We start from the raw sequence: 21974 nt of genomic DNA on the forward strand, positions 1-21974 counted from the left end.
AGAGTGTTGGACTAGTAACTGAAAAATTGCAAATCCCTGAAAAGTTCAAATCCCTGAGCTGACAAGGTATAAATCAGTCGTTCTGCCCCTGAACAGGCAGTTAACCCACTGTTCCAAGGCTGTCATTGAAAATAAGAATTTGTTCTTAACTGACTTGCCTAGTAAAATAAAGGTTAAAAAAAATAGCATCAGCAAATCAGGGTTTATACAATGAGTGCACAAAATATTAGGAACACCTGCACTTTCCATTACATAGACTGACTAAGTGAATCCAGGTGAAAGCTATGATCCCTTATTTATGTCACTTGTTAAATCCACTTCAATCATTGAAGATGAAGGGGAAGGAGACCAGTTAAAGAAGGATATTTAAGATGAGCAATGTCGGGGTGGCATTGACTAGAATACAGTATATACAGTGGCTTGCAAAAATATTCACCCCCTTTTTCCTATTTTGTTGCCTTACAACCTGGAATTAAAATATATTTTGGGGGGTGTTTGTATCATTGGATTTACACAACATGCCTACCACTACATACAACATATTTTTATTGTGAAACAAACAAGAAATATGACCAAAAAAACCCAGAAAACTTGAGCGTGCATAACTATTCACCCCCCCCACCCACCCTTTGCAGCAATTACAGCTGCAAGTCTCTTGGGGCATGTATGTATGAGCTTGGCAAATCTAGCCAGTGGGAATGTTGCCCATTCTTCAAGGCAATACTGCACCAGCTCCTTCAAGTTGGATGGGTACTGTACCGCAATCTTTAAGGCATACCACAGATTCTCAATTTGATTGAGGTCTGGGCTTTGACTAGGCCACTCCAAGACATTTAAAAGTTTCCCCTTAAACCACTCAAGTGTTTCTTTAGGAGTATGCTTAGGGTCATTGTCCTGCTGGAAAGTGAATCTCTTCCCAGTCTCAAATCTCTGAAAGACTGAAACAGGTTTCCCTCAAGACTTTTCCTGTATTTAGAGTCCATCATTCCTTTAATTCTGACCAGTTAACCCGTCCCTGCCGATGAAAAACATAACCACAGCATGATGTTGCCACCACCATGCTTCACTGTGGGGAAGATGTTCTCAGGGGGTGATGAAAGGTGTTGGGTTTGCGCCAGACATAATGTTTTCCTTGATGGCCAAAAAGCTCAATTTCAGCATCATCTGATCAGAGTACCTTCTTCCATATGTTTGGGGAATCTCCCACATGACTTTTGGTGAATACCAAACGTGTTTGCTTATTTTTTTCTTTAAGCAATAGCTTTTTCTGGCCACTCTTCCATAAAGTCCAGCTCTGTGGAGTATACGGTTTAAAGTGGTCCTATGGACAGATACTCATATCTCCGCTGTGGAGCTTTGCAGCTCCTTCAGGGTTATCTTTGGTCTCTTTGTTGCCTCTCTGATTAATGCCCCTTGCCTGGTCCGTGAGTTTTGGTGGGCGACCCTCTCTTGGCAGGTTTGTCGTGGTCCCATATTCTTTCCCTTTTTTAATCATGGATTTAATTGGTGCTCTGTGGGATGTTCAAAGTTTCTGATATTTTTTTATAACCCAACCCTGATCTGTACTTCTCCACAGCTTTGTCCCTGACCTGTTTGGAGAGCTCCTTGGTCTTCATGGTGCCACTTTCTTGGTGGTGCCCCTTGCTTAGTAGTGTTGCAGACTCTGGGGCCTTTCAGAACAGGTTATACTGAGATCATGTGACAGATCATCAGACACATAGATTGCACACAGATGGACTTTATTTAACTAATTATGTCACTTCTGAAGGTAATTGGTTGCACCAGATCTTATATACGGGCTTCATAGCAAAGTGGGTGAATACATATGCACACATCACTTTTCCGTTTTTTTATGTTTTAGAATTTTTTGAAACAAGTTTTTTTTTTCACTTCACCAATTTGGACTATTTTGTGTATGTCCATTACATTAAATCCAAATAAAAATCAATTCAAATGACAGGTTGTAATGCAACAAAATAGGAAAAACACCAAGGGGGATGAGTACTTTTGCAGGGCACTGTACATATGAAATGAGTAAAACAGTATGTAAACATTATTAGAGTGACCAGTGATTCCATGTCTATGCATATAGGGAAGCAGCCTCTAAGGTGGAGAGTTGAGTAACCGGGTGATAGCCGGCTAGTGACCGTGACTAAGTTCAGGGTGAGGTACTAGGTGGAGGCTGGCTAGTAATGGCTATTTAACAGTCTGATGGCCTTGAGATAAAAGCTGTTTTTCAGTCTCTCGGTCCCAGCTTTGATACACCTGTACTGACATCGTCTTCTGGATGATAGCGGGATGAACAGACTGTGGCTCAGGTGGTTGATGTCCATGGGGTGCTGTAGGTGTCCTGGAGGCCAGGCTGTATGCCTGTGGTGATGCGTTGGGCAGAACACACCATCCTCTGGAGAGCCCTGCGGTTGCGGGCGGTGCAGTTGCCATACCAGACGGTTATACAGCCAGACAGGATGCTCTCAATAGTGCATCTGTAAACGTTTGTGAGGGTGTTAGGTGCCAAGCTGAATTTCTTCAGCCTCCTGAAGTTGAAGAGGCACTGTTGCCTCTTCTTCACCACACTGCCTGTGTGGGTGGACCATTTCAGAGTGTCAGTGATGTGTACACAGAGGAACTTGAATCTTTTCACCTTCTCCACTGCGGTCCTGTCAATGTGGATGGGGGCGTGCTCCCTCTGCTGACACCTGAAGTCCACGATCTGCTACTTCGTTTTGTTGACATTGAGGGAGAGGTTAATTCCTGGCACCATTCCGCCAGAGCACTCACCTCCTCCCTGTAGGCTGTCTCGTCATTGTTGGTAATCAGGCCTACTAACGTTGTGTCGTCTGCCAACTTGATGATTGAGTTGGAGGAGTGCATATCCACACAGTCATGGGTGAACAGGGATTACAGGAAGGGGCTGAGCACGCACCCTCGTGGGGCCGCTGTGTTGAGAATCGGCGTTGTGGAGGTGTTGTTTCCTTCCTTCACCACTTGGGGGCGGCTCGTCAGGAAGTCCAGAACCCAGTTTGAAAGGGCGGGGTTCAGACCCAGGGCCCCGAGCTTAATTATGAGCTTGGATGGTACTATGGTGTTGAATGCTGAGCTGTAGTCAATGAACAGCATTCTTACATAGGTATTCCTCTTGTCCAGATGGGATAGGGCTGTGTGCAGTGCAACGGCGATTGCATCGTCTGTGGATCGATTGGGGCGGTATGTAAATTGAAGTGGGTCTAGGGTGCCAGGTAAGGTGGAGGTGATCCTTAACTAGCCTCTCAAAGCACTTCATTAGTGAGTGCTACGGGGCAATAGTCCTTTGCTTTCTTGGTTACAGGAACAATGGTGGACATCTTGAAGCAACTGGGGACAACATTTTGAAGTGCCTTTGAACTGAGTATGGTAGTAGGTGCAAGGCACACTGGATTCAGTGTGTCAAGAACTGCAATGCTGCTGGGTTTTTCACACTCAACAGTTTCCTGTGTGTCAAGAATGTTCCACCACCCAATGGACATACAGCCAGCTTGACACAATTGTGGGAAGCATTGGAGTAAACATGGGCCAGCATCCGTGTGGAAAGATTTTTACAACTGGTAGAGTCCATGCCTCGACGAATTGAAGCAGTTTTTGAGGGCAAAAGGGGGTGCAACTCAATATTAAGAAGGTGTTCCTAATGTTTTGTACACTAAATGTATACATCAAAATTTGCTTGGATCTGTTACGTTCACTGGAAGTCTCTCACTTCCTACAGTACTAGGCTGCAGTGCTTTCAGGCCTCAGTAGTTGCTGACCAAAGATCACGATTTACCATAAATGCACATAAGGAATGTCAGATTCACTGTGCTTGGACCCCCATCTGACACTCGAAATTCATGAAACCAACTGAAAACTAAATACATTATTGCAGTGCCATAACTTCACACAATCACTTGAATACTTTAAACAAACAAGCACTGATACAAATAAATAAACATGGTGTCTTTTCAGAACAGCCCCCCGGCCCCCTTGAGGGACAAAAGATCTCACCTTCCACAAGTCTAAGGGGTGGTTTTATACACTTTTACATATTCATCACAACTTGGGGTCCCCTGGGAAACAAGGACCAAAATTAAGGACCTTTGATTGTATTTTTCAAGGAATCAGAGTAGACGGTGTGTAGAACACAGAGCTATAATGAGATTAAATGTCTATGGTATAGATATGTCCTACTGTATGCTTTTGTGTTTATGTGTGTGTGTTATCTCACACAACGCAATAGAGAAATGTTCTGTTACAATGAATTGTTTCATTTCCATGTCTCTTTGCAATGCTATTGGGCTTTCTCAGGATGGTTTATGTTATTTTGACAATGATTAGTTCTTTGTAGATACAAATGGCTTACATACAAAAACAAAGAAGATGAGGCTGTGGCTTTGTCAAGTGGGTCTACACAAGGCATATGGGCAGGTTTGTTGTGGGAAGAACTTTTGTCCGTTATTAACTGAAGAGGATAAATTCTTGTCGCCTCAGGCTTTCCACCCTTTAAATTGTATTGTTATGGAAAACCGCTGGATTGGGAAAAGAGCACAGAATCATTCAGGGCACCGTAATAGAATGTGACAGCTATCCTCAGAACTTGTTATTGGAAATAACCCCCAAATTCTTGGGGAAAAAAAGAATCAGGATCGAGAGATAATGATATACAACCTCTCAGCATCTTAAAAGCAGCTGTTCAGTTGTTAATATTTCATAAGATGGTATCCCAATTATGAATATCAATATGCATAGCAATAATTTTGATCATCATAAGAAAAACATGGTAAAACATGTAATGATTGGAGCATGATGAAAGTACTTATTAGTTAAATAATTGTATTATTAACTGAAATGTGTAAATATGGGCTTTCATCTTCCATCTTTTCAAGTCTTGTTTTTACAGCAGGATCTTTACCATATTTGGTCAATGTTACTGCTGATGGCTAATGTTGTTCTGTGTTCATTGGACTCCCTGAAAGTTATTTTCTTATTTACTGTATAACAACCTTATCCTTGATAACAACCATCAAGAGTTCAATTGTTCACTGCTTAAGGATTTCCTTTTGTACTTGCATGCATAAAGACTTTATTTACAGATGTTTCCAAAAATGTGTGTCAGAAGGAAAGTCTACCTTCCAAACATCAAAATAAATGGCATGCAATGCTAAGGAAAATGACATAGTAATTGAAAAATAGGGAAAATATTGTATATTTGTATACACAACTCCATAAGAAACCAGGAAAATATTCACCAGCTCAACATCTTATCCTCCCAATCCTCACAGGAAAGTCCCTTTGCACCTTCTGAAATTAAAAATCTCATGGCTGATCCCCTCCATCGCTCTGGCTTTCAGATATTGACCTTGTGGTGCTACAAAATGGCTTCTTCCTCACTGCAGGATCCCATAATGAGCCAATACAATGAGGCTTCACTTCACTGCTCACCTCTCTTTGGTGTCTCTAGGGGTCTTTGTTGACGTTTGTCAGCCAAAGAAGAATTTGGGGGTTAGACTTTACCAGTAGCTCCAAAGTCTGGCTGTAGAGTCTGAGAGACAACTGCTTGGATTCCTACTTCAGAGCTTAATGGACTCCAGACTTTAGAATGGACACCAGAAAAAAAATGCTATGCCAAAACCTTTGTTACGTTAACTGGAAAGGCTTTGCCCCCCCCCCCTCCCCCCCAAAAAAATCAAAGGAGGGACTTGAATAACTTTAATAAGATTAACTCCAGTTCTGAAATTGCATAATGACTAGATCTAAATGTAAATATGCATTTGTTGATCTTAAAACATCAAGTAGAATACAAAAGATTTACATCGGTCATGTTTACACCAGTCAGTTTCTGGCCTAAAGAATAGATCTGAGAGTGATTGATAACCTCAAATTATTCCCAAGGGACTGAGTCCTTTGTTAAGGATAGTTCACTTTTTATTCACAATCCACTGTGACATCATTGTGACACGCCCATTATCCACAAATTATTTTTGTGACATTTCCCCTCTGTTAATTCCTATAGCTGCCAGTGAGACTGATAAGCATCGTCCGTTTCCTATCCAAGTTAAAATCCCAGAGGATGGTCTCTATGAAGAACGGGATAAATTGGCCCAGTATGTGTGACAAATGACTGACATTGTATAGCTATGTATTGTATATTTCATGTTATCGCCTACTCTTATTGAGAAAATATGTATAATTTCATAGTTTTATGCAGTGGTGGAAAAAGTACACAATTCGCACTACTTGAGCAAAAGAAAAGATACCTAGAAAATTACTCAAGTAAAGGTCACCCAGTAGAATACTACTTTTGTAAAAGTCTATAATCTGGTTAAATATACTTAAGTATCAAAAGTAAAAGAAAATGCTATAAATCATTTCTAAATCCTTATATTAAGCAAACCAGAAAGCACAATGTTAATTTATTTATGTATTTAAGGATAGCCATAGGCACACTACAACACTCAGACATAATTTACAAACAAAGCATGTGTTTAGTGAGTCCACCAAATCAGAGGCAGTATGCATGACCAGTTGTTCTCTTGATAACTGAAGTAAAAGTGGAGTAAAATTAGAAGTTGTCAAAAATATAAATAGTAAAGTAAAGTACATATACCCCCCCAAAATTACTTAAGGAGTACTCCAAACTATTTTTACTCCGTTTCTTTACTCCACTGGTTCCATGCAATATGTAAAAATATAATTAGATATCATGCATACATACTTGTTGTTGGGTCTCGTGAACTGCAGAGAGAAGTTAACCAAAAGAGCAGATTTAGGATCAGTTTATTATCAAATATCCAACATTGGTTTGACAAATATTAGGTAATATAATCTGACTTCGGATCAGGTTTTGGGAAACATGTATGCTTTCCCAGAATGCATCAGCGCTCATTCCCTCCGCCATGTTTATGTTCTGATTCTCTGCCGATGGTGGTAAACAACGTTAGCTGTAGCATTAGCTTTATTTAAATACAAAAGTGTAAACATTTCAATGTATTCTGCAATTATATAGAATTGCACTTACACGGGGAACATTATTGCGTCATGGCGGCCAGCCCCCGAGGTATGTTAACTATCATTATTTCGGTAGACTTTGGGCTTGCAAGAGAAAGGCCGCATCATTGGCCTAACGCACAATAATTCACAGAAACATATCTATAGGTAACTGTATATCACGATACAAGTTCATGCTGTGTAGTGAGTGTGTTGGTCAAAAGTGCATGTGGATATTTGAAGCCATTATAACCAAGTGTAAAGCCCACAGTAAGCTCGCCAGAACGTCAAAACATGCCTAGATAGCGAATTTGCTAGAAAGCTAGTTCGCTGCGCCATGTCACATTTTAATGGGAGTAGCGAAATGCATGTGTTTTGTGGTTGTTTTGATAACCTAATTGCAAGTTAATTTGCTACTGTGTCTGCATGTGATAACTAGATGCATAACTGGGGAAGTTAAAAATAGCTATGTTCTGTTCCTGATTCAAATAAATGCTAACGGTAGCTAGCAAACTGTATGACGCAGGCTCCGCTGCCTGGCTGGTTAGCTAGCGGGCATGGTAACTATGCGTCGCGCTAAAATGGTGTCTTATAGTAACTTACTTTGAACTATTAAAACAAACCATTGTTGGTTAGTAAAATGTTGTAGCTTGCTAACCACACAAAGTCATTAATTCATTGGGCGCGTTCCTCTGCCGGATCTTACGCCATGATAGGTATTTTACTGCCGCGTTCAAACAACTGGGAACTCGGAAAAATACGAGTTCTCGAGTTGGATGACCGTTCAAATCGATTTTTCCCAGTAGGAGCAAGTTTTTTGTTGTTTTGTTTCCAGTTGGTTTGAATACACGGAAGGCAGAGATTTCAGAGTTCCGAGCTCCCAGTTGTTTTGAACGCGGCATATGTATCAGCTAACCACATATGTTATAGAAATCTGTCAGTCGGTGAGTGTGACGTGGCACTCAACCATTGGTTGATGCATGCAGGGGATGTGAGCCATATGTTTTTTTAATGATTTTTAAATTATTTCACCTTTATTTAACCAGGTAGGCAAGTTGAGAACAAGTTCTCATTTACAATTGCGACCTGGCCAAGATAAAGCAAAGCAGTTCGACACAAACAACGACACAGAGTTACACATGGAGTAAAACAAACATACAGTCAATATTACAGTATAAACTATATACGATGTGAGCAATGAGATAAGGGAGGTAAAGGCAAAAAAAAGGCCATGGTGGCAAAGTAAATACAATATAGCAAGTAAAACACTGGAATGGTACATTTGCAGTGGAAGAATGTGCAAAGTAGAAATAAAAATAATGGGGTGCAAAGGAGCAAAATTAATAAAATAAATACAGTAGGGAAAGAGGTAGTTGTTTGGGCTAGATTATAGGTGGGCTATGTACAGGTGCAGTAATCTGTGAGCTGCTCTGACAGTTAGTGCTTAAAGCTTGTGAGGGAGATAAGTGTTTCCAGTTTCAGATATTTTTGTAGTTCGTTCCAGTCATTGGCAGCAGAGAACTGTAAGGAGAGGCGTCCAAAGAAAGAATTGGTTTTGGGGGTGACCAGAGAGATATACCTGCTGGAGCGCGTGCTACAGGTGGGTGATGCTATGGTGACCAGTGAGCTGAGATAAGGCGGGGCTTTACCTAGCAGAGACTTGTAGATGACATGGAGCCAGTGGGTTTGGCGACGAGTATGAAGCGAGGGCCAGCCAACGAGAGCGTACAGGTCTCAATGGTGGGTAGTATATAGGGCTTTGGTGACAAAACGGATTGCACTGTGATAGACTGCATCCAATTTGTTGAGTAGGGTATTGGAGGCTACTTTGTAAATGACATCGCCGAAGTCGAGGATTGTTAGGATGGTCAGTTTTACAAGGGTATGTTTGGCAGCATGAGTGAAGGATGCTTTGTTGCGATATAGGAATACAATTCTAGATTTAACTTTGGATTGGAGATGTTTGATGTCGGTCTGGAAGGAGAGTTTACAGTCTAACCAGACACCTAGGTATTTGTAGTTGTCCACGTATTCTAAGTCAGAGCCGTCCAGAGTAGTGATGTTGGACAGGCGGGCAGGTGCAGGCAGCGATCGGTTGAAGAGTAAGCATTTAGTTTTACTTGCATTTAAGAGCAATTGGAGGCCACGGAAGGAGAGTTGTATGGCATTGAAGCTTGCCTGAAAAGTTGTTAACCCAGTGTCCAAAGAAGGGCCAGAAGTATACAGAATGGTGTCGTCTGGGTAGAGGTGGATCAGAGACTCACCAGCAGCAAGAGTGACATAATTGATGTATACAGAGAGGAAGAGTCGGTCCAAGAATTGAACCCTGTGGCACCCCCATAGAGACTGCCAGAGGTCCGGATAGCAGACCCTCCGATTTGAACTCTATCAGAGAAGTAGTTGGTGAACCAGGCGAGGCAATCATCTGAGAAACCAAGGCTGTCGAGTCTGCCGATGAGGATGTGGTGATTGACAGAGTCGAAAGCCTTGGCCAGTAATGTTTCTTATCGATGACGGTTAAGATATCGTTTAGGACCTTGAGTGTGGCTGAGGTGCACCCATGACCAGCTCTGAAACCAGATTGCATAGCAGAGAAGGTATGGTGAGATTCGAAATGGTCGGTAATCTGTTTGTTGACTTGGCTTTCAAAGACCTTAGAAAGGCAGGGTAGGATAGATATAGATAGGTCTGTAGCAGTTTGGGTCAAGAGTGCCCCCCCCCTTTGAAGAGGAGGATGACCGCAGCTGCTTTCCAATCTTTGGGAATCTAAGACAACATGAAAGATGGGTTGAACAGGCTAGTAATAGGGGTGGCAACAATTTTGTCAGATAATTTTAGAAAGAAAGGGTCCAGATTGTCTAGCCCGGCTGATTTGTAGGGGTCCAGATTTTGCAGCTTTCAGAACATCAGCTGACTGGATTTGGGAGAAGGAGAAATGGGGAAGGCTTGGGCGAGTTGTTGTGTGGGGGTGCAGTGCTGCTGACCGGGGTAGGAGTAGCCAGGTGGAAAGCATGGCCAGCTGTAGAAAAATGCTTATTGAAATTCTCAATTATAGTGGATTTATCAGTGGTGACGGTGTTTCCTATCTTTAGTGCAGTGGGCAGCTGGGAGGAGGTGTTCTTATTCTCCATGGACTTTAGTGTCCCAGAACCTTTTTGAGTTAGTGTCGTGAGTTAGTGTCGCAGGAAGCAAATTTCTGCTTCAAAAAGCTAGCCTTGGCTTTTCTAACTGCCTGTGTATAATGGTTTCTAGCTTACCTGAACAGCTGCATATCACGGGGGCTGTTCGATGCTAATGCAGAACGCCATAGGATGTTTTTGTGTTGGTTAAGGGCAGTCAGGTCTGGGGAGAACCAAGGGCTATATCTGTTCCTGGTTCTAAATTTCTTGAATGGGGCATGCTTATTTAAGATGGTTAGGATGACATTTAAAAAAAATAACCAGGCATCCTCTACTGACGGGATGAGATCAATATCCTTCCAGGATACCGCGGCCAGGTCGATTAGAAAGGCCTGCTCGCTGAAGTGTTTCAGGAAGAGTTTGACAGTGATGAGTGGAGGTCGTTTGACCCCTGACCCATTACGGATTCAGGCAATGAGGCAGTGATCGCTGAGTTCTTGGTTGAAGACAGTAGAGGTGTATTTAGAGGGCAAGTTGGTTAGGATGATATCTATGAGGGTGCCTGTGTTTAATGCTTTGGGGAGGTACCTGGTAGGTTCATTGATAATTTGCCTGAGATTGAGGGCATCAAGTTTAGATTGTAGGATGGCTGGGGTGTTAGCATGTTCCAGTTTAGGTCGCCTAAACGAGCTCTGGAGATAGATGAAGGGCAATCAATTCACATAGTGTCCAGAGCACAGCTGGGGGCAGAGGGTGGTCTATAGCAGGCGGCAACGGTGAGAGACTTGTTTTTAGAGAGGTGGATTTTTAAAAGTAGAAGTTCAAATTGTTTGGGTACAGACCTGGATAGTAGGACAGAACTCTGCAGGCTATCTTTGCAGTAGATTGCAACACATGTTATAGGCTATGTATGCAGTGTTCAAGAACACAGGGATCCAGACATCTCTGACTAACTCCAGTGCGTTCAAGACAACTGGGAACTCTTTTGAACGGTCACCCAACTCGGAAACTCGGGCATCTTTCTAGATCTCCAACTTCCTGACCTGAAGATCACTGATGTCACCAATTTTACCACATTTTTTTTTGGGGGGGGGGTCCCAGTTGTCTTCGGGTGTGTTCCAGACAATTGGGAAGTCAGAAAAATACAAGGTCAGATCATTGTCAAATCATGACTTCAGTGAACTTCTGGTCGGAAAGTTGAAGCTCTAGAAAGAGGTCAAAGTTCCCAAATTGAATGACATTTCAAAACATTTTGTTCCAGTCAAAGCTTGTTCCCAGTTGTCTTGAACGCACTGATGTCTGAGATTTCTGAGATCCCAGTTGTTTTGAACACGTCATTAAAGGACCAATCGCAATCTGGTGCCCGACTTCATAGTCAATGACATGGCACGCAACCATGGGATGATGCATGCAACTTCTGAGCAGGGGAATGCACTGACCAATGAAACAACTAGGGTTATCAATGGGGGGATTAGATTATGCTGAGCCGCAGGGCGACAGTCTATGGCCCGTGATGTGAAAGGGCAAAGCGATGGGGAAGGAGTGCCCTTCTCAAATCGAACAGTATTCTGCACTGCTCGATCATGTTGTCAACAAGGCAGCATGGTGCTTCGTCCAGAAACATGTCTCTTTTCCATAAAAAATATGTTTACATTTTAATACTCGTTTTCATTGGGAAGGCAGATAAAACGTTTTCATCAAAAACAATCACTTTCGCATGTGAACACAGAATCCTACTCATTACTCCATGTGCTTAATTACGTTTTCTTTTTAAATGCCGACATGGGCTTTGAACGGGGCACCTGGCCCTGGCCCGGGATTCCGCCCGGTTTCTAAAACAAAAGCATTCAACTTTCACCCGGTGCAAGACCCGGGTGCCCTGCCCGGTTATTGATTGACCAGAGAGTCTTCACACCTGGTTTCCCATGTTTTAATTTGCCAAATAGAAAGCAACAATGTGCTAATTTTGTGGCCCTCAAGGACTGGTGTTGAAGACCCTGACAGCAAACAGACTTAACAACCCTGTTTCTTTGTTTTCAGATGATGACTTTGAAGATTATGATAAACCAGGTGCAGAGAGATCACGCAGGAGGAGAGGCGAAGATGATGATTTAGACAGGTATATCTGCTGATTGCTGTAACATGACTGTCATAAAGATTCAAGCATCCCCCATGTTCAGCCTTTTCCATTTTACTGCTGGCAGTTTTAGGATTGGCCTCTTACATTAGGCTATTTTAGTTTGGCTTGGGCGGTATCCAGATTGTCATACTTTAATACCAACCTTTATGCCATTCCGGGATATTTGATAATACCGGCACTGAACAAAGGGGGCGCTATTGTAATTTGAAGGTTAGTAATGATATAATAATATAATAATAATATATGCCATTTAGCAGACGCTTTTATCCAAAGCGACTTACAGTCATGTGTGCATACATTCTACGTATGGGTGGTCCCGGGGATCGAACCCACTACCCTGGCGTTACAAGCGCCATGCTCTACCAACTGAGCTACAGAAGGACCACAAGTACATATGCAATCCCATAGAGAATGCTAACGAGTGCATTGCATCTCTGACCTAAAGTATTTGCATGACAGACATCCCAGCTAAAAGTTATACAAGTAACAAAAAAATGCTACTCAGTTTGCTGCACACACAAAACATTTTTTAGACAGAAAGACTATTGATCCAAACGAAACAAGATTTTTTGAAAGATATTTATGTATTTAATTTGGGCTGGACTTAATTAACCACTTAGTTAACTAGCTACTAAATCAGCAAACCAAATGCACAACTGCAAAGCATTTAGCACATTTTAGACAGTTAACTTAATAGTTATAATGTATCTAGCTGGCAAACATTTTCAGTTGAAGTCGTAAGTTTACATACACCGTAGCCAAATACATTTAAACTCAGTTTTTCACAATCCCTGACATTTAATCCTAGTAAAAATTCCCTGTCTTAGGTCAGTTAGGATCACCACTTTCTTTTAAGAATGTGAAATGTCAGAATAATAGTAGAAAGAGTGATTTATTTAAGCTTTTATTTCTTTCATCACGTTCCCAGTGGGTCAGACGTTTACATAAACTTATTGAGTGTTTGTAGCGTTGCCTTTTAAATTGCTTAACTTGGGTCAAACATTTTGGGAGCCTTCCACAAGCTTCCCACAATAAATTTGGTGAATTTTGGCCCATTCCTCCTGACAGAGATGGTGTAACTGAGTCAGGTTTGTTGGCCTCCTTGCTTGCACATGCATTTTCACTATTGCCCACACATTTTCTATAGGATTGAGGTCAGGGCTTTGTGATGGCCACTTCAGTACCTCAACTTTGTTGTCCTGAAGCCATTTTGCCACAACTTTGGGAGGATGCTTGGGGTCATTGTCTATTTGGAATACTCATTTGCGACCAAGCTTTAACTTCCTGACTGATGTCTTGGGATGTTGCTTCAATATAACCACATAATTTTCCTACCTCATGATGCCATCTATTTTGTGCACCAGTCCCTCCCTCAGGAAAGCACCCCCACAACATGATGCTGCCACCCCCGTACTTGACGGTTGGGATGATGTTCTTCCCCCTTTTTCCTCCAAACATAACAATGGTCATTATGGCCAAAAAGTACGATCATTGTCCCCATGTGCAGTTGCAAACCGTAGTCTGGCTTTTTATGGCGGTTTTGGAGCAGTGGTTTCTTCCTTGCTGGGCGGCCTTTCAGGTTATGTTGATATAGGACTCGTTTTTACTGTGGATATAGATACTCTTGTACCTGTTTCCTCCAGCATCTTCGAGGTCCTTTGCTGTTGTTCTAAGATTGATTTGCACACTTCACACCAAAGTACGTTCATCTTTAGGAGACAGAACCTCGTCTTCTTCCTGAGCGGTATGACGGCTGCGTGGTCCCATGCTGTTTATACTTGCGTACTATTGTTTGTGCAGATGCATGTGGTACCTTCAGGCATTTGGAAATTGCTCCCAAGGATGAACCAGACTCATGGAGGTCTACACATTTTTTTCCTGAGGTCTTGACTGATTTGTTTTGATTTTCCCATGATGTCAAGCAAAGAGGCACTGGGTTTGAAGGTAGGCCTTGAAATACATCCACAGGTACACCTCTAATTGATTCAAATGATGTCAATTAGCCTAATAGAAGCTTCTAAAGCCATGACATCCTTTTCTGTAATTTTCCAAGCTTTTTAAAGGCACAGTCAACTTAGTGTATGTAAACTTCTGACCCACTGGAATTGTGATACAGTGAATTATAAGTGAAATAATCTGTCTGTAAACAATTGTTGGAAAAATGACTTGTCATGCACAAAGTAGATGTCCTAACCAACTTGCCAAAACCGTAGTTTGTTAACAAGAAATTTGTGGAGTGGTTGAAAAACGAGTTTTAATTGTAAACTAAAAGTGTTTGTAAACTTCTGACTTCAGCTGTAGTTGTGAATTCCATACTGTAACTAGATTACCTGGCTGCACAACAGTGAGTGACTCACAAGGCTCTGGTTTCTGGTCTCTCATCGTTCCGTGCTTGTAAACAAACATCACAAACATCACTTGACTTTGGACTACCAGTAAGTTTCATAATAAAAAATGTGACAGGTGAAATGAGGAGTGAGATCTTTATCTCCTAACATATTGCACAAGTTGACTGCAGGTATTTACTTAAAAAGTAGTTATAAATATTCACATTGATACCATTTTTTGTTTCTCCAAATAAATAGTTTCAATGGTATTGACTCTTGAAAAACCATCCTGTGGCTATTTCCAAATACTCCAGTATAGGGTATATACAGTGTACCGCCCAAGCCTAATATTAGTACAGTAGTTCCTTACTCTTAACTATGAAGCACATAACTCATGCAGAAAATATAGGCCAAGAGATTTTAGTCAGAGACTATCTTTTGCAGAGGCTTTGCCACCATGTCACCACATACATATTTTCCCCAGTTTACCAAGTGTGTTCATGAATGGAGCTGGGTGATACTGTATATACAAAAGTATACTATTGTAATTTGTAAAACAATTTTCCCAACAACAATATGACCAACAGTATGACAACATAATGAGTTTATGATCTGAATGTGATGTAGATTTATGAGCATACCTGGTAGGAGAGAAATTGAGGTGGTACAGCTTCCATTTAAAGTACTTGCTCCTGTTTGGGGCCAACTGAACATGACCCAGGAACAATATAGGGACTGCAGCCTATGAGAACAACATTTGTGTCACTAGAATCTGGCCTTGCAGAGACTGGTCTAGTGTAAATATTGTGGAACATTGGCATCTGCTTATCTTAAAGATGTTGTGTTATTTACATTTACATTTAAGTCATTTAGCAGACGCTCTTATCCAGAGCGACTTACAAATTGGCGCACACTTTAGCCTATTAGCTGGCCTTGCTCATGAGAATTTAGGCTCCAAGGAAGAATCATGTCTAGACTAGCTGCATAGAGACTAGACCAATACATAGCATTGTAAAATTAGATACATTGCCTTGCTTTAAGTCATTGTTTATCTCTTCTCTTACAGTGAATTTGATGGTGATTTGCTCGATGAGGATTGGCTGACAGCCAAAAAGGTAAGACAAAGGACTCCCCATCTCCTGTGTTTGTGATTAATTTCATAGCATCCATAGGTGCCTGTGCTAGGACACATTTTAAGAATGCAGCCTGCCAGCTGTAGGGAAGGTGAATTAGCCATGTTAGACCTCACAGGTATGTTACATTTTGCAGTAGGCGTGTGCCAGGTGGCTCCACCACAAGGGCATTTATTGACGTGAGCCAGGAGGAAGTACAGTGGGCAACAAAAAGGATCTTAGGGTGTTTTTTGTTGTTGTACATATAGTCCTTTTTGGAAAGAAAAAAGCTGTCCTCTAAAGTGGGAAAAAAAGCATAAAATAACTCAGTTCTCTTTGTATTCACATTGCCTTTGAATGAGGAACCCAATTCTTATATCTACCTCACTAACTTTAAGCATCAGCTGTTAGAGCAGCTTACCGATCATTGCACCTGTACACAGCCCAACTGTAAATAGCCTACCCAACTACCTCATCCCCATATTTTTTTATTTTATTTTTTTGCGCTCATTTGCACCCCAGTATCTACTTGCACATTCATATTCTGCACATCTATCACTCCAGTGTTAATGCTAAGTTGTAATTATTTCGCCACTATGGCCTATTTATTGCCTTACCTCCCTAATCTTACTACATTTGCACACACTGTATATAGATTTTTCTATTGTGTTATTGACTGTATGTTTTGTGTATCCCATGTGTAACTCTGTGTTGTTTGTGTCGCACTGCTTTGCTTTATCTTGGTCAGGTCGCAGTTGTTAATGAGAACTTGTTCTCAACTGGCCTACCTGGTTAAATAAAGGTGAAATTTGAAGAAGAAAATAATCTCTTTTGCCATTTTACTTCACCCATTTTGTGGTCCGAGTCCTCTTTGCATTAACATTGCTATGTTTAGAAAGAAACAAATATATTTTCCTAACATTCACTCAATGCACCCTGGGACAAACCATTTAATCAGAATGTGTTATTGGACAGATAGATAAAGCTACTTAAATGTTTGGAAGCTAATAGATTGCATTTGTTAAAAGATGAGACATAATAATTGTAATCAGAAGATACTATTAACAGAAATATTATTGGTAACAGAATAAATAGCAGAAGAATAACTGCAGATTAAATTATGCTGTAATTGAAAATTGTACACCCAGTGTAGGCAACTGCTCTTTTAAGAGCTATCATTTATTTTGTACCCTATGTTGTGATTCTCACCAAATACACTACATGAACAAAAGTATGTGGTCACCTGCTCGCCAAACGTCATTCCAAAATAATTGGCATTAAAATGGGCTTGGACCCCCTTTGCTGCTATAACAGCCTCCACTCTTCTGGGAAGGTTTTCCACTAGATGTTGGAACATTTCTGCGGGGACTTGCTTCCAATCAGCCACAAGCATTAGTGAGGTCGGGACTGATGTGAAGTGATTAGGCCTGGCTTGCAGTCTGCATTCCAATTAATCCCAAAGGTGTTCCCTAGGGTTGAGGTCAGGGCTCTGTGCAGGCCAGTCAAATTCTTCCTCACCGATCTCAACAAACAATTTCTGAATGCTCCTTGCTTTGTGCATGAGGGCATTGTCATGCTGAAACAGGAAAGGCACTTCCCCAAACTGCTGCCACAAAGTTGGAAGCACAGAATCGTCAATAATGTCATTGTATGCTGTGTCGTTATTTCCCTTCACTGGAACTAAGGGGCTTAGCCCGAACCATGAAAAACAGCCCCAGACCATTATTCCTCATCCACCAAACTTTGCAGTTGGCACTATGTATTGGGGCAGGTGCCATTCTTCTGGCATCTGCCAACCCGTCAGACTGCCAGATGGTGAAGCGTGATTCAATACTCCGAGAACGCGTTTCCACTGCTCCAGAGTCCAATGGCAGTGAGCTTTACACCACTTTATCCAATCCTTGGCATTGCGCATAGTAATCTTAGGCTTGTGTGTGGCTGCTCGGCTATGGTAATCCATTTCATGAAGATCCTGACGTTGCTTCCAGGGGCAGTTTGGAACTCGGTAGTGAGTGTTGCAACCGAGGACAGACCATTTTTACTCGCTACGCGCTTCAGCACTCAGCAGTTCCGTTCTGTGCGCTTGTGTGGCCTACCACTTTGAGGCTGAGCCATTGTTGGTCCTAGATGTTTCCACTTCACAATAACAGCACTTTCATTTGACTGGGGCAGCTCTTGCAGGGCAGAAATGTGAAGATCTAACTTGTTTGAAAGGTGGCATCCTAGGACGGTGCTGCGTTGAAAGTCAATGAGCTCTTCAGTAAGGCCATTCTACTGCCAATGTTTGTCTATGGAGATTAAATGGCAGTGTGCTCTTTTATCCACCTGTCAGCAACGGGTGTGGCTGAAATAGCTGAATCCACTCATTTGAAGGGGTGTCCACATACTTTTGTGTGTGTGTGTGTATATAGTGTATTTCCAAAATAACCTATGTGTGGAGGATTTACTTCAGATTATTTGTTAGCAATATGTGATCTTTATCTTCATAAACTGTTTATTTGGTTGTTGGGTTTGAATAGTGTGAGAAGACAACATATTTGGTGAGATTCACAACAGGGTACAAAGTCGTTTCTAGCTCTTTAAAGGGCAGTAGCCTACATTGGGTGTACAATTTTCAATTACAACATTGTTTAATCTGCAGTTGTTCTTCTGATTAAAATTGTTGTCGCAACTTTTTTACTAAATTCAATCTATTCGCTTCCCAAATGTAAGTAGGTATATCTAGCTGTCCAATAACATATTCTTATGAAATGGCTTGTCCCAGAGTGCTCTGAGTGAATGTTGGACAAATATCTTGGTTCCTTTCTAAACATAGCAACTCGAACTGCAAAATTGGTGAAATGAACTGGCAAAAGAGTTGCGTCCTCATTCAAAGGCAAGGGCAGTGTGAATACAAAGAGAACAGTGTTTTTAATTTTTTTTATTTAAAGAGGACTTTGTGAGAACACACTTAACCTGCCCAGATTGCCTTCACCACATGAGAATAAAGCATCCTTTTGGACTGAAGGAGATCCCCATGTTTATTTGAACTATTTTATTCATTCTCAAGTATTTACCTAAAATATGTGAGATTAGCAATCTGATTCGATCATACATAGGCCTACACTTTCAATCTGATGTGGTTTGTAGAAATGAAGAACACTTCACTTTTGGTTGATATTCAGTAGTTGCAGTTTAGTCGACCTTGCCATCCAAAGCCTTGGCTTGCAAGGAATGAATAACATGAGCTAGAACATACTGATCTGTTCTGGGTTGTTTTTCTTGATTTTAGAATCCCTCAGAAGTGTCAGATGAGGAATTGAACGACGACCTTCTGCAAAGCGATGACGAAGATCAAAACATGTAAGTTAATTTGTATCTACGTGGTCTGATTGTGCTGATTGCATTTCCAAACTTAATCTGTAGACACATTAGGTTACAATTTCTGAGCTGCAGTCTCCTTAGTTTATAATTTATGGTGTTCCCCCATAAAAGGATTAATGCATTTATGGTTTATACAAATATGTCCACACAATTTGAAAATTCTGTCAGAAAAACAATGGTCCAAACCCCATGTCTCTACCATATATGGTTACACACAATTTACTCTGAGAATGTAGCATGTTTAGAGTGAGTGGAATGTTATCACAGGCATGATCAAAAAGTGGTAACTACTCAATAGAACTCTGTGTCGCTGCTCCGCGGCCGAACGGCTCTAACTTTGAACGTCAACTGACAAGCTAACTAGTGGCTGCAGGTTCGTGAGTGGAAACAACGACCCCCTGAAATCTGCTGAACACAAAACAAATAGGGACTAAATATGTATTTCTTTACAAAACAGACTGAATTTCATTATTCACCCTCCGTGAAGACAATCTGTTCCTGTTTTCATTGTGTATTTCTGAGTCTTCCCTTTAAAACGCCATAGAAATGGCCCCTCTCAGCGTAGATTGATCGCCAATATAGGCAATGAAAGCCAAGGATCTGGAGGTGAAAATGACAAAGGTATCAAGTAGATTTTTTTATTGGTCCAAGCAGTGGAAACACCTCCAAATAAAACCACCTCACAACACCAAATATGGAAGAGATGCAACCAAGAGGGGCGCATTCTAAACTAGCAACGTCCACCGCAAATGAACCTTCATCAACACTGTAGAGAACAATCAATGTAATGAGTCATTCTATGTCATTTATAAAGAAAACTATGTTTTGACATTAATTTCGTAGCACTTTCTTGAATCGCCCCGTTTTTCTCTACATTGTACAGCATTGATTGAACACCCTATATAATTGTGTGTTTTTGCCTTTCAGCGGCCAGGGCATTAGCCTCAATGCTACTCTAGGCGAATTTGACCAGCAGGTGAACCCCGTAGACTACACAGACGACCTAGGAGATGTAGAGAGGGGCTACCAGCAGGAGGGGGGAGAGTACGTGGATGAGTACAGCCAGCCCAATGACATGGAGATGCCAGACGGCCAAACGGAATACTCAAGAGAACAGGCCGAAGGCGACGGGATTTACCAGGACGAAGTGTTAGACATTCAAATCAATGAGCCTCTAGACGATGAATTTCAAGTGAGTCACCCCCCCCCATCTCCCCTCCTTCTGTCTTACTCCATTGTATCTTGAAAAGATAACGTCGATTTCCCCGTCTTGGGTTTCAGGGGGCACATATCAAATCTATTCAGGGGGCGCTAAAGGGGATGCATGTTGGGTAGGGGTGTGGGGGGATTAGATTCATTATCACTCTCCGCCAGTTGATTTCTCCTTTCGCTGACAAAGTTGGTGTTGACAGCTTGTTTGGCGGTAGGTAGGTAATGCTCTGGTGTCTGTCGGCTGTGACGCCCGGTGCCATTGTGACCTTGGGCCCTGTATCTTTGTCCGGCTAAAGAGACGCTTTGTGCGAGGAAGACGCGCTGCCAATCGGTGGAGGTTTACGCGAGGGGCCTTTATCTCGGGCTCTTGACTCCATCTGATAAACTCTCACATAGGTGAAAAGATTATTGACCTTCCTAGGGACAACCAGACACCCCATACAGTCCTGAAATGATTGATGCGATTTTCCCCGTTTATTTATTTCCCAAACCTCGAAGTGAAGAGGGGATGAAGATAAGACTAGATTAATGTGTGATGTCTGTAATGGCCCGATTTACCAAGGTGTGACGACGCTTGACACCTGTCTGACAAAGACGTATTACTTTCTCCACACTGAAAATTAAGCCTTTAACCTTAGTAGGGTTGCACGGTTTTACTTCATACTTACTTTGAAAAACCCCAATGAGTGCGTATTGCACATTTGTGTTTTTGTGTGTAATAACTATGTTTACAAGGTGACTTGACTGCCTGGGCTTAAACACTTCTGTTTGCAGTGCTATTCAGAGGTAATATGTGGAACAGTTTAAAGGATTAAGCCCTTTCTGTCCCTTCGGGGCAGTCAGTCTGTCTATCCTTCTGCTGCCAAGGGTATTTGTCTGCAATATTATGTGTTGGGTTGGCAGGTTAATGGTGCAGAACACCAAACACTGGCCTGCGACCTACACACTGACCTCATTTGACGGTTATGAAGCACCTAGTGGCTTCTCAATGGAAATATGCTTTAAAAATAGTGTAACTACGCAAATTGCGACCACGTGGTATATCAAAGATGAGTTGGAAGGCCTTTAGTGTTGACATTATTTTTTTTTTACCGCAATCACAGGTTTCGGAACCATACAAGTGTTGTATCGTGTGTGTGATGTTCCTGCATGGCATTGAGTCATGATCTTCTAAAGTGAGCCAATAAAGCAGCGATTTGTGCAGTAGTCAGTAGCTAGCTCAATGATATTTTCACCATCACTGATTTGGAGAGTGTGTGTCCCCCCCTGCATTTCTGTATTTCTGTATATCATGTCAAACATTTACATCTCATTGAATTTCAAATGCCGTCAGGAATAGTAATGAAGCCTGCTCCCACTGTTATGGTAATTCAAAAGAGGCTCCCCCTTTCTAACCCCCCTCCGCTAACCCCCCTCATAACATTTCAATGTTTTCCCCTTTATACTCGCGGTTAATATTTTCATTGAAGGGAAACACTGCAGTATTTTTGGCTCTACCGTTATTCCTTTAGACATCAGTTCCATGGGGATATAGTTATCCTAAACCCACAAAGGCTGTAATCTTAGGCCAGTGTAATACTATCCTCCTAATATTAATAGTAATAGTAAACATGAGCCAATACAAGGGTGGGAGAAAGAAGGAATATACTTCATCTACAGTGCCTTCAGAAAATATTCATACCCCTTTAACTTATTCCACATTTTG

At 41.6% G+C, this 21974-nt stretch overlaps 1 protein-coding gene across 4 annotated transcripts in view; it reads left to right on the forward strand.

Moving 5' to 3' along the window:
• The first annotated feature begins 6908 nt into the window (after positions 1-6908).
• The window catches only part of LOC123991101 (RNA-binding protein 33-like), a 45474-nt gene continuing 30408 nt past the window's right edge, over positions 6909-21974 (forward strand). For all 4 annotated transcript variants that reach the window (XM_046292305.1, XM_046292307.1, XM_046292308.1 and 1 more), the window contains exons 1-5: positions 6909-7066; positions 12156-12234; positions 15649-15697; positions 18966-19036; positions 19985-20249. In XM_046292305.1, coding sequence (XP_046148261.1) covers positions 7048-7066; positions 12156-12234; positions 15649-15697; positions 18966-19036; positions 19985-20249 — 483 coding nt within the window. In that variant the 5' untranslated portion in view covers positions 6909-7047. The remainder of the gene's footprint in view (positions 7067-12155; positions 12235-15648; positions 15698-18965; positions 19037-19984; positions 20250-21974) is intronic.

This window comes from Oncorhynchus gorbuscha, linkage group LG12 (genome assembly GCF_021184085.1).
Source record: "Oncorhynchus gorbuscha isolate QuinsamMale2020 ecotype Even-year linkage group LG12, OgorEven_v1.0, whole genome shotgun sequence".
In the NCBI taxonomy this organism is placed as follows: domain Eukaryota; kingdom Metazoa; phylum Chordata; class Actinopteri; order Salmoniformes; family Salmonidae; genus Oncorhynchus; species Oncorhynchus gorbuscha.